The 13980-nt window shown below is 43.4% G+C and overlaps 1 protein-coding gene across 6 annotated transcripts in view; it reads left to right on the forward strand.

The window, feature by feature from the left end:
* The window catches only part of hspg2 (heparan sulfate proteoglycan 2), a 528874-nt gene that overhangs the window by 430863 nt on the left and 84031 nt on the right, over window positions 1–13980 (forward strand). For all 6 annotated transcript variants that reach the window (XM_073031647.1, XM_073031648.1, XM_073031651.1 and 3 more), the window contains 5 exons: window positions 385–566; window positions 3255–3450; window positions 6914–7093; window positions 8514–8774; window positions 13785–13947. In XM_073031647.1, the coding sequence (XP_072887748.1) occupies window positions 385–566; window positions 3255–3450; window positions 6914–7093; window positions 8514–8774; window positions 13785–13947 (982 nt within the window). The remainder of the gene's footprint in view (window positions 1–384; window positions 567–3254; window positions 3451–6913; window positions 7094–8513; window positions 8775–13784; window positions 13948–13980) is intronic.

Consider the following 13980-nt stretch of genomic DNA (forward strand, 5'->3'; position numbering starts at 1 on the left):
TACAGAATGACACCGGAATTGAATTATCAATTCCGACCAGAACGCCCCGAGCTGTAGTAGCGTCACGCTAACCACTACGCTACGTGATGCCTGTTTTCTGTGTGTTGCTCAAGATCAGGATATGAAAATCTGTCCTCTCCCTTGCATGTTCGGCCATCGGCTGCTTTGTCGATGCTGAAGCTTCTGTTTAGAGCAATGGGACATTTATTTTGCAATGGGTTCTGGGGTAATTTTGCCTTGAAGTTTTGCCCACCTAAGCTGCCAGTAGGATGAATTGACTGTCATCTGAAGTCTGAGTGGAACATGGCCAGTCCTCCTGCACTATACAAAGTGATCTGTGCTCATTGGTGTCTGCTTCATCAGTGGAATTTTACTCTCTCCTAGGGCCTCCCACTGTGTCCATCTCTCCCCAAGGTCCAGTCCGGCTCGGTGTGGGCAATTCCATTACACTGGAGTGTGTAGGTATGGGAGAGCCTCGTCCTACAATAAGCTGGCATCGGGTTAATGGCAGGACAAGGAACAACTTGGGGAGACGGGTGCTAAAGGAAGGCGATCCCATCCTGACAGTGAGTAAATATTGACCTTTAATTCTGACAATGATCTTCAACCTGCAACATTATCTCTGTTCTCTCTCCACAGATGCTGCTTGACCTGCTGAATGTTGCTGCTATTTTCTCATTTTGGTTATGATTCATAATTCTCATTCCCACTTCTTCCAACATTGTCTCTGACAAATTTGAGCTTTTGGGGGAAACATTTTCCCTACATCCACTTCACTTTATTCTGCATTGGTATTGTTTTACCTTATTCTCATTCGGTGACTGTGTGATGATCTGATCTGTATGAACAGTATGCAAGACAAGCTTTTCACTGTATCTTGGAACACGTGACAATAGTAAACCAATATCAAAGTAATAAACTAATGTCAAATAGAGTTTTGTATGTTTCACCGAGATCTCCTACACATCAGGACAGCTGTAAGATTCCTGCTGCTGTCTGCAAGGACTCTGTACCTTCTTGCCATGACCACATGGGTTTCCCCCATGCTCTGATATCCTCCCACCTCCCCAAAGCAGGTATGGCTAGGGTTAGTAAGTTGTGAGCATGCTCTGTTGGCATGGCGAGACTCGCAGGATGCCCGGCACAATTCTCGCTAATTTGACTTGATGCAAACGACGCATCTCGCTGTATGTTTTGATGTACTTGTGACAAATAAAGCACACTTTTATCTTTGAGTACTGAGTCCTAATCTGAATTCCAGCAGTGAGTCTGGTGAACCGTTGTTGCACGCCCTTTCTTTAGTGAGGATTCCTGGTCATTTTACAATGTTCTCAGTGTGGTCTCGCCAAGGTTCTGTATAACTGTGTAGAACTTCCTTGCTCCTGTGCTCAAAATCCCTTGCAAGGAAATCCAACATACATCCTGCCTTCTTAACTGTCTGCTGTATCCACATATGTTTGCTGTCTGTGACTGGTGTACAAAGATGACCAGAGCATTTTGTATATGATTTAAGTAACTCAGACATTTTGTTTTCTTCCAACCAAAGTGAACAACTTCACATTAGTTCTGCATCAGTCATGAAGTTGTCCACTCTCTCAGCTTGTCCTAATCGCCCTGAAAACTCTTTGCATCCCCATTACAACTTATTTTCCCACCCAGTTTCATTTTGTCAATAAATGTACAAATATTGCATTTGGTTCCCCCTGACATAAGCACTACAAACAGATGCAGGCCATTTACTGCTGTATCTTGTCGTCACAGAGCAAAACTATGATCAGTATGGGCAAGATGCTGGTATAATGATTTAGGTTGGTGTACTCTCGCTGGGTTAATTACAGTTACTGTGCACATAGAGCATACAATTATGTACAGTTTCAAAGAGCTATTTTATGTTGTAAAGTTGGGAGGACGATGGAATGAGCAAGATTGTGCTGATGCAAAACAGATGTCCATTTACTTTTTGCACAAACATCATATACTCTCTGCAGATTATGCCTGGTTGTGTAGAGCCTCAATTACTGGCACAGTGTTTTCTTATAAATCAACAAGCCCAAGTGCACAGAATCACACCAGGCTGATGAAACAAGCACCACAACAATTCCCTGTTTTAACAGATTAGTTTCTCTGATTTTTAACCATTTGTGTGATGTGGGAAATCTATGAACTCTGGGCAGTGTTACCTTAAAATCCTCTGAAGGATCTTCCTTTTACTGCCTAACGATCTACAACAGATCCAGGCTATGTTTGAACATAGAATAGTACAGCTCAATACAGGCCCTTCAGCCCACAATGTTTTGTCGTCCCTCAAACCCTGCTTCCCATATAACCCCCCCACCTTAAATTCCTCCATATACCTGTCTAGTAGTCTCTTAAACTTAACACTTTGCATCACACTTGTTGCAATTACACACCGTAAGCAAAGAGGATGCTCAGGCAGAATTAGGTGCATGGAAACATACCTCTGGAGTTCATTGGCTGCGGCAGCATCTGTGAACGGAAAGGTTTGGTTGAGGTTTAGGGTAGTGACACTGCTACTGAGAGTGTTCCCTCTACAGTCTCAGTCCTGATGCAGGGTCTCGACCAGAAATGCTTGTTGCTGACTCATTCCTGTGACATGCTTTTTTTCTTCAGATTCCACCATCTGTGGTCTCTGATATTTCCAAAGGTATGTGCATAACTTCAGCAAGAAAAGCCATTATCCCTTGCAAAGAACACAAAGAAATAAATGTCACTTTAAATCCCAGTTTAAAATATCTTTTGGTTATATACATTTAGACAATTTTGACCTTATTCATGCTTTTTTTCTTTCTGGTAAATTGTAATCATATTTATATATCGATTTCTTCTACTAAATATGAAAGTCGATGTTGACAGTGGAAATTACTGGATTACACCATCCCAGCACTGGGGCAGCAGAGTAGCCCAGGAATGCAGTATGTCAGCCCAGCTTCTCATCCTACGCCACAGAGAAAGCTTGTTCCCTCCAACAGCCAGAATCCCTATTATGGAAAAATAAGGGCAATGTGAACCTTATAAAAAGGGAACTAACTTCAACCACCTCTCACTGATCCAATAAACTTTACCACTACTTTGCCTTAATTATTGTACATTACTCTAGGATCACTCAGGCCACTGCCATGAGAGATCAACAATAGACACTCAATGTGTGTTACTTAATTTTTCAATGATTTACGACTAGTGGAACTACAACCTTTGAGCCCATTTAACCCCAGTTACTGAAATTCCCATTTCAGATTTCTTCTGCCCGGCTGCAGGATTCTGGAATCTACTCCTGCAGGTCAACGAATATGTTTGGAAAAGTAGAAGCACAGGTGGAGGTGATAGTCGAGCGTTCAGCCTCCACACCGCAAGCTCCTCAGGTTACTGCAGAGGAACCTTCAATAACCACCACAGCAGGCCAGACTGTCACCCTGCGTTGCTCAGCTACTGGTGTGTATGACATTGACAATGTCTGGTGTTGATCATAAAGCTTAGGATATTATTGAATGCCTCTTCCTTATCTAGCCTACTTAGGTCTCGTAGGTGATTGTGACTGTGTCCAAGAATGAGTCTGGAATGTCAGCAGGCTCACCCTTCATGAGATGAATATTTCATTCCGTTACCTTGAACTTCACTAAGGGCAAGTCTCAATAGAAAAGCTTAAAATTATTTGCAAGAACAAACTGCTACAATAATGCAAAGCTTAAAGGAATATGTAAAACATTCCAGTTGTAAGGGAAATGTTTAATTTCACTGTGTATCCAGACTGGGTTTCTCTGCTTCTTACCCACAACATTAACTTAGGAAATTATTAGTATAAGCAAAGGATATTGGTTCCAAGATGTTAGCTGCTATTTTAAGGGTCAGCCTAGCTCACTCACCTTAAACACATCTTTTGCAGTCATGTCAGAAATGCAACAATTGCCTTTGCTGCATGAAACTATTGTTCCAATTCCCCTGTCTCCTTCCGATAGGGAAACCTCCATTTCTTTTGCCTTTGTATTTCCATTTTCCTAATTTGAGCCTGTCTCTGATATTTTGAACACTTTGCTTGGATTCTTTGAAAAATTCATAATCTTGCGAACTTCTAGTACTTTTGAAAATGTCTACTTCGTTAAAACGATAATTAAGGAAACAGTAATTAATTATTGAACAGCTCTGAGGCTTCCCCATTTGAGAGAACAAGGCCAGTCATATCATCGTTGAAGAGGCGAGCAAGAGTGATGAATTTGCATGGACATCCTATTGAAGACACTGATCCAGGTTCTGCTCAATACATTTTTCTTGAACCTGATGGACAGCGAATATCATATCAATGGTGCTTTTTCCAGGGTGGAACTCACATTGTGTCACAGGCAGTTTCTTCTCTGATATGATGGTGATTTGACAGTTGAGAATGATGTGGGCTAGGACCTTCCCGGAGATTGACAGCAGCAAGATACCGTGATAGTTATCACAGTCAGCTTTGCTGCTTTCGTTCTTGAAGAGGTACGATCAAAGTGTCTCTGAGTTCATTGCGTATGTTGTATTGCTGTTTCCCAGATGTTTGTCAGAACGTCATTTAGGGTCCATAGTGGAACTGACTCATTGACTTAAAGATCTTGGCAGAGGTTTCATCCCTTCCAGAGGCTTTTCCAGAATTTAAGCAAGAATTGGTTTACTCGACCTCAGCCACAGTAGGAGGGAGATTAAGGTTGTTGGCAGTGAGTTTCTGTGGGATTGGATTGAGTGCAGCTTGGTCTGTGGTAGAGAACCTGTTGAACAAGTTGTTGAAGTGCACTTTTTACCTGTCCACGAGCGTTCTTCTTCTCTCTGAGAATGGACTGTGCCATCTGCTTACAGAAGGGGCGTGGTGCAACTTGTGTGGTCCATAGATTGTTTTAATCTTTAAAGTTTTTTTTGATCAGTGTATTACTGGATTTCCTTTGCCTTTCTCTCCCACCATTCAGTTCACATTCTGCGTAGTGCAGCCTGTGCTTGCTTCTGAAGATAATTGAAGTGATTATGTTTCAGGATGGAAGAAAAGTCCTTCTGCCATACAAGAAATGCCTTCTGCTTCTCTTCCAGAATCATGGTGATGTTTTCTTCATTTTTGTCAAACCAATCCTGATCAGCTTTCTTTTTTTGTCGGAGGGCTGACTATGCTGATTTCATCACTATTGATCCCACTATATGGCACGAGGCAAGGCTCTGTGCTGCCCTCGTGCTGTTCACCCTCCTTTTCACCTGCACACTCAACCATGCAGTCAGGGTGTCCTTAGAGCACAGACTCGATGGATCATTGCTTGATCTGCATCCAAATCCAGGACAGCTAAATTGTCATCGTCTATGAGGATGTCTACACTCCAGTGGCCCACACATGTCAGTTTGTCCTCACCATCAGTCTACACAAAACAGAGGCCTTATTTCAGCCTGCTTCTGGATCCACTGTTGTGCCACCTTCCATCACCATGGAAGGCACACACTGAGGGTAGTAAAGGAATTCAAACACCTCAGCAGTGTCAGCTCCAGTGATGATTTCGTGGATAAAGAAATGAACAGGATTTGCAAGGCTAGTCAGAGCCTGGGCTGCCTGCAATCAGCTGAGCTAAGCCAGCACAATTTCCAGATGTCCACTAAGATCAACCTGTACAAGGCTGTCCTCACTAGCCTCCCGAATGGTTGTGTAATGTGGACCAATTGCTGGAGCAATTCACATGCACAGCCTGAGATCCATTATAGGTATCCGCTGGAATGATTATCACAAAGCTGGAAGTCCTTAACAGGGCTAAGGCTATCAGTATTGAAGCCATGATCCTGAAAGCACAGCTTCATTGGAGCAGATATGTTTAACACATTGAGGACTCCAGACTCCCTAAGCAGCTGCTTTATGGTCAATTATCACAAGGAAGCAGAAGCCATGATGGACCTCATAAGAGGTAAAAAGACTATGTGAAAGCCAGCATTGCTTATAGCGGGCTTACTCCCTGATCTCTGGAACATAGGGCACCCAACAGAACTGGTTGGCACACCTGTTAAACTTGCTTACAGCAACTTAGAAGATGGGCATCACGCAGAGCTGGACACTGCTCGACAGAAGGGAAAAGCAGCAGCAACAGCCTTGCCTACAGGATCAGGACAATTCCCTTGTCCCCACACATCTATGCCGTTTAAGAATTGACCTCTACAGTCACCTCCAAACACACATCAGATGAGCTGCACAAACACAGTTGTCATCATCAAAATCGGCGGACAGCCGACAGTTAGTTGCGATGTAACTAGTTTGAGGTGGTGGTCAGCAGAACACATTCCAGAATTGACATTGTGGTATTTGTGCTACCTGGGATATTAGTTGGTAGAATACAGAATGGGTCAATAGTTACTCTCAAAAGCCACCGGAAGGGTACAAAACTTGTTTACACCACTGCAGGGGTGCTAATGTCGTGCAGGATGGCAATAAGAGACCTTCACTCACAAGAATCCCTGTATCCCTTCCTTTAGTTTAGTGACCATTCACCACCATTTAGTGATTACATTCCTACATAGGTATAAAATTTTTCCTTTACTGTGTCTTCCTCTTCATCAGAGAAATGAGTTTGTAGCCTCTTCTTGGTCCTTTTCTGACCTATTCTTTAATCTGACATGTGACATTCCCCTCTCAGATTAATGTCCCTCAATTCTTCTAGATTGAGTAAACTTTGTAACTGAGGCAACTTTGGGAATTGTACTTTCTAGCTACCTGATGTTTCCAGTGAGATTCACACTAGTTTTTAATTTAAAACCTCTGTAAAAAGGAACAGCTCTCAGAATTGATAAGGGTATAGGTATCTAGTATTAAATGCCAGCCTGGAAAAGGGAAAAGGGACAAAAGGGAAAAAAATTTCTTTGTGACACTTTGTTTGAATTAACCCTTGATTTTCCCTCTGGTCTCTAGGTTATCCCACTCCAATTATTCAGTGGTCTAAACTGCGGGCCCCATTGCCATGGCAACACAAGATTGTTGATGGATCATTGGTCATTCCTCACGTGGGCCTGCAGGACTCCGGCCAGTATATCTGCAATGCCTCCAATTCTGCTGGATTCAATGAGCTCTTCATAATGCTGGATGTCGAAAGTAAGTCCACCCCCACTGGAACACAACCAACAAGTACTGCAAACACGCAGCAGATTAGGCACCATCTGTGGAAAGAAAAACAAAGGTTAATGCTTTGGGTTGATAATCTTTCATCTGAGCTGATGAAGGTCATCAGACTGGACTGTTAACTTTCTTTTTCTCTCAATAGTTGTTGCCTGGCTACGTGAGTATTTCCAACACTTTTCCCAGCATCTGTAGCCTTGCCAGAATGTTTTAAGCACTCTTTGAAAATGAGAAGTTCCAGGTTTTTTGGTAGGTGTGTAAATATTAAATCTGTCAACTGCACTGTGTAAACAGCTAGAATTGCATGCAGGTGAAAAGTTCTGGAAGAAACTGGGTGAGCAGGGAATGGAGAAAAGCCACTTTACTGATAATGTAGTGCCTTTGATGTGTTGCTGCAATTCTAGTTCAGAAAATAATTCTTAAAGGTCCTCTCCAACTACAGACTAACAACCTTTGTGCAATCCGTACATATGATCAAATGCTTGGGTCATCAGTGGGGTGGATTTTCTGGGACTGCAGGCATTTTCTGCAACCTTGGAACTCTGTTTTCTGCTGCATTTCTGAGTCCTTTCACAACCTGGAGAGGATCTTTCATAGCGCTGCTACCTCACCACTCCAGTGACCCAGGTTCAATCCTGTTCTCTGGTGCAGACTTTGTGGAGTTTGTACAATTTCTTTACGCTACAATCTTAAAATGAACACAGATGTTTTGCAGAAGATTTTGAAGACAGGTTGACCTCCCCAGGTGGCCTTGGTAACGCAAACTCAAAGTTCATTTTTATTTGTAGGTACAGTGCAGAACAAGCCCTTCTGGTCCATTGAGCCAATACCGCCCAGTGACCCACCTATTTAATCCTATTTGTCCATCTTAGTTACGGCATGAGGCTGTTCGCTCTGGAAAGGCATTCTCAGTGACTGGGAAATGAGGTAACAGGACGTGCCGCAGGAGATTGTCAGTAATCTTTGTTGGTTTTAAGCAACAAACAATGTGCTAAAGGAAGTGAACAGGTTGGGTGGCCCCTCTGTGAGAAAGGAACCGTCAACAATTTGGCTCAGTCTCTTTACTGGTTTCAAATGTAGTAGAAGCAACTTGGAGACACGAGATACTGCAGATGCTGAAAATCTTGAGCAACACACACACACACACACAAAATTGCTAGAGGTACTTAGCAGGTCAGGCAGCATCTGTGGAAGGAAATAAACAGGGGGAAGGGTTTTGGCCCAAAACCTACCTGGCTGCATTCCTGCAGCATTTTGTGTGTGTTGTAAAGACAGCTTGATTGTATTTTGTGAAATTGATCATCCCATTCCTAAAGTAACCATTGCTTTGAGATACATAGGGTCAAAATAACAATAGGTATTAAATGTATCCTGATTAACTTATCCTGTTCCTTAGCTACACCGTATGCCACCTTTGATGTCGAGACTGTCACCGTCCGTGTGGGTGAGATCATCCGGCTGCACTGCCTTTCCCAAGGAACCCCACCAATCACATATGAATGGTCTAAAGTAAATGGAACCTTACCTGACCGGGCTATCAAACGCAACGGAATCCTGCAGATTAACCTCGCTGTGGTGTCTGACTCGGGCAAGTACCGGTGTCTGGTGAAGAACAGAGTTGGTGAAAGTGATGCATTTGCAACAGTAACTGTGAAATGTGAGTACAGCCTCTTAATCCTTTCACTTCGCTACACAATCTTGTTTTCTTTTCCATTGCCATCACTTTCAAATGGAAAGTAGGTAAATGACAGAAGGGGAAACATACTGTGGGAAATGAAGAGGGGAAGTGCGTCTATCAAAGAGCTATCACCAGTGGAACTGGCTGAATGTCCTACGTGCAGCATGATGCAGTCCATCTCTGTTTGGATTTTTGGATTCAACATCCTCAAACATAATCTTCATTTGGTTTATGGACGTGTCAAAGTAATCAAAGATAGCTAATGGGTAAACGTAAAAACTAGACATGAGAACTTCCACGTGCAACTTAGCCAACAAGAGATTGTTCTTATTAGCAGTTTGATTGCTAATGAGATGTAGTGGAAAGCACAGAAAGGAACAGAAAAGGAGAGGGTCCACATATTGAAATGCCCAGCATTTGCAAAATGCTGAAGATGACTACATTGGCATCCAGGTTTGAGTGCTCATGCAACAGGAAAAGGCTGGGAAAACCAGTAGGCTTGTTCAGACACTAAGTGGTTCTGTGAGACATGGAGTGTTCTGGTTATGCTCAGGGTTTATGTATGGGGCCACTTACCTGCTCTGCACTGGGACCCAGTCATAGGCACGGCCAGTGGAAGCATTTGAAAGGCCTGGCAGCCGCACAAGTGAGTTACAAACCTACATTCCCAACAATGTACAGACATCGTTGATAAGGAGTCAGAGGGTGAAGGGGATGGGAACCAGAGCACCAAGTCAAAAATGGAGGAATGAAGAGGAAGATAGGTGTCAGGGCCAGTAATAAAGAAACAGGTAGGAACAAAGTAATAGGTATGATACGATGGATAGTCTGAAATGTGGGTAATTTAATGCTAGGGGTATTATGGGTATGATGGACTCAGAGCATGGAGCTATCATGTTATGGCCATTACAGAGACGTAGTTGAGAGAGGGACAGGAGTGGGTGCTGAATGTCTCGGGATTTTGATGTTTTAGAAATGACAGAGAGAGAAGTAAAAGTAATAGATTTGCACTACTAATCAAAGACAATATCACAGCTGCATTCAGAGGAGATATTACGGAGGACTCAGTCACTGAGACTGTATGGGTAGAACTCAAACATGGAACAGATGCAAGCACTGATGGGATTCAATTATAGGTGCCCCCACCTCCCCCAATAGCCACCTGGACATTGAGGAAACTCCTCAGTTGAGGAAAGGTTTAAAAACAATAGGGTTGTTGTCGTGGGGACTTCAACATCCCTAATATAAACTGGAACCTTCTGAGAGCAAGAGATTTTGATGGAGAAGAATTTGTTAGGTGCTTTTAGGAGGGCTTTAATCTCAGAGAAATGTATAAAATATACACTCTGAAATTCTTTTTCTTCACAAACATCCATGAAAACTGAGGAGTGCCCCAAAGAATGAATGACAGTTAAATGTTAGAACCCCAAAGCCTCCCCAGCTCCCTTTACTGCAGAAGCTGCAGTAAAGCAACGATCCCCCTCCCCACCACAAAAAACATCAGCGCCCCCCCACCGGGCACTCAAACGTGCAGCAAAGCATCAACACAGACTTGCAGTACCCCAAAGACTCCTCGTTCACCTGGTAATTCGACATACCACAGGCTCTCTCTCTCTCTCTCCGGAATAAGGGACAAAGAGGTGTCCCTGTTTCACAGTGAGAGGGGAGACGCAACAAAACAACTCACCGATTTATCATGTTAAAAGTCTGTTGTGTCACCTTTTCTGAGTCCTGAGCCCAACGATCTCTGGTCTTTGGGCACACAGCCAGCAGCCAGTTCACTGCTTACGATCTGCCATATCCTATGACACACCAGTTTTCTGCGGTGGCACCGACCTCGAATCCGCCTGCCTCCAGAGCCACGAAAATCTGGCACGCTAGTCTTCTAGGCTGCATCCGTGGCATATTGAAAAGTGGCCAGTCGTGAGGCCCTGGGAGTGGGTCCCATTCCCGTAAAGAACCAAAGTCATCATGTAACTCCAGGTCAGGCTCTTCAAAAGAAACCTGAAAAGGAAAAAAAAGAGATACTAAAGATAGAAATAGAGCTGTTCCAAAGATGCAAGCAAAGGAATCACCATTAGGGACCATCATCCTGAGTTCTGCCCTCGGATAATAGTCCAACAAGAAGAGGAGCTTCTACTGGATGTGATGTTGTGGAATGAGCTTGGATGGGTGAACAGATAGGGAACAGTATCCACAACTGAAGATTTAAAATAGCTATAGATCAGAGTAAGTATTAAATGGAGCAGGGCAGATTACGAGAGCATTTGGCAGGAACTAGATAGAATTAGTTGAGAACAGCCGTTTTTGGTTGAATCCACATCTAAGACCAACTGCACAGAGTTCAGAGCAGGTATGTTCCAATAAGGAAGCACAGGGTATGAGAACCTTTGACGTCAAAAGTGGTGATGAATTTAGTCAAGAAGAAAAAAGAAAATTATGTAAAGCTAAGATCAAACAGAGTCCCCAAGGATTGTAAAGAAGCCAGCAAAGAACTCAGGAAGGGAATAAGGAAAGCCAGCAGAGGCCATAAAAGGTACTTGGCAAGTAGAGTTAAAGAGAATCCCAAGAGGCCATAAGGAGAGGGTAAGATCACTCAAGGATAGAGGGGGAATATTTGCTTGGGTGTAGAGGATGTGGGTGAGATCTTTAATGAGTACTTTACATCAATATTTACTAAGGAGAAGGACGTGAAGGATAGGGTGGTCAGTGCTGAGCTTATTGATATGCTCGGGAATTTTGAGGGAAAGGAGGTGGTGGTGTTGGGTGTCTTCAAGGGCATTAGTCCCCAGCACCTGATGGGATATACCTTAGGTTATTGAGAGTGGCTAGTGAAGAGATTGCTGGGGCCTTGACAAATATCTTTGTGTCCTTTCTAGCCACAGGCAAGGTCTCAGAGGACTGGCGAGTAGCTAATGTTGTTCCAGTGTTCAAAAAGAGAACCGGAGATGATCCTGGAAACTTTAGACCAATGAGTCTCATGTCAGTGGTAGGGAAGTTACTGGAGAGAATTCTTAGGGATAGGATTTATGAACATTTGGAAAGCCCTGGCTTAATTAGGGAGAGTCAGCTTAGCTTTGTTCAGGACAAATCATGTCTTACTAACTTGACTGAGTTTTTTGATGCAGGTGATTGGTGAAGGTAGAGATGTGCATGTTGTTTACATGGATTTTACTAAGATGTTTGACAAGGTCCCTCAGGAGATGCTGATCTTGAAGATTAAGGTCTTTGAGATACATGGTGAATTAGCCATTTGAATTCAGAACTGGCTTGTCCATTGAAGACAGAGGGTGGTGTTCGAATGGATTCACTCTAGCTGGATGTCTGATTAGTGGTGTTTCGCAGGGATCTGTGCTCAGACCTCTGCTGTTTGTGACGTGTATAAATGATGTGGATGTAAATGTAGTTGGATGGGTTAGTAAGTTTGCAAATGATACTAAGATTGGAATTGTGGATAGTGTAGAGGACTGGCAAAGAATACAGCGCGATATAGATCAGTTGCAGATATGGGCTGAGAAATGGCAGGTGGAGTTTAATCCAAACAAATGTGAAGTGTTGCACCTTGGTAGGGCAAATGCAAAGCGACAGTACATTGTTTAGGGCAAGACCCTTAAGAGTGTGGATGAGCAGCGGGATTTTGGGGTCCAAGTTGATAGCCTCCTGAAATTGGCTACGCAGGTTAATAAGGTGGTTAAGAAAGCAAATGGCATGCTTGTCTTTATTAGTCGAGGCATTGAGTTCAAATGCCAGGAAGTTATGTTGCAGTTTTTAAAACTCGATTAGGACCACGTATGGAGAATTGCATACGTTTGTGGTCACCCCATTATAGGAAGGATGTTGAGGCTTTGGAGGAGGTGCAGAAGAGGTTTACCAGAATGCTGCCTGGATTACAGGGCACGTGGTATAATGAGAGGCTGGACAAACTTGGGTTTTTCCCTCTGGAATGACAGAGGCTGAGGGGAGATCTGATAGAGGTTTATAAGATTATGAGAGGAATAAATAGACAAGAAGTGTTTATTCCAAGGGTTGACATGTCTAAAACCAGAGGGTAAGGTGGGGCGGGTAGTAATTTCAAAGGAGATGAGAGGGGTAAGTTCTCTGACACAGAGTGGTCGCTGCCTGGAATGCACTGGCTAGGGTGGTGGTAGAGGCAGAAACATCAGAGACTTTTAAGAGATGTTTAGATAGGCACAAGAATTTGAGGAAAATGGAAGGATGTGGACATTGTGTAATTTAATTAGGTTGGAGCCCAAAAGCCCATGCCTGTGCTGTACTGTTCTATGAGACTACAGATGTTGGATACCTGGATCAAAACACATTTTGTGCTTCCCAATGAAAGGTCTCATCCTAATAAGATTGACTATTCACTTCCCCCATAGATGATGCCCGACCTGCTGAGTTTCTCCAGCATTTTGTGTGTGTTGATTGTTGCTAGCTGACATGTATGGAACAGGCATAGGATGACGTCAGACTAGACAAGAGACTAGGTGTTCCCACGGTCCCAAAAGTAAACAGCTCCAACAGGTGCTTCAGCCCATTATGTGCGTTCACCACCATGTATACCAACCTCACACTAATCCTTCTTTATTATCACCACACACCCCTTCAGATTCTGCCACGCGCCTTCACAGGCAAATTATAGTGTTTAAATTAACTAACAACCTGCATGTTTTTGGGAAGAAGAAAATTAGAGTCTTCCAGGTAAATCAACGTAGTCACAGGCAAAAGTGTTGACTCTGTATTATCGGAGGTCAGAGCTGGCACTGAACCACTGGCTCTACTAGCTGCCCCACTGTGCTATCTAATAGATTGTAGTAAGAAGTTACAGATCTGACGTGTGGATGTGCTGCCAGTAAGGAAACTGTCCTCACTTGCTGGTGATCTACTAGAGAGAGGGGGTCTCAGCAGCCACTCTAGGTTATAGACATTCAGACACCACAATGTCACAGACTGACTTTCTCTTCTTTCTTGTGCTGTTTATGACACCAGCTCCCCCGGCTGCACGAATATCTCCACAGATTGAGGTGAAAAACATCGGTGGTACTGTGGAATTCACCTGCTCCGTTATTGGTCACCCACCGCCCAAGATCGAGTGGTTGAAGGAAGGAGGTCACCTGCCACCAAATCACAAAATCACCAAAGGAGTTTTGAGGTAGGATGATTGTTATTTTCAACAATCAGGTAC

This window comes from Hemitrygon akajei, chromosome 29, assembly GCF_048418815.1.
Source record: "Hemitrygon akajei chromosome 29, sHemAka1.3, whole genome shotgun sequence".
Classification (NCBI taxonomy): domain Eukaryota; kingdom Metazoa; phylum Chordata; class Chondrichthyes; order Myliobatiformes; family Dasyatidae; genus Hemitrygon; species Hemitrygon akajei.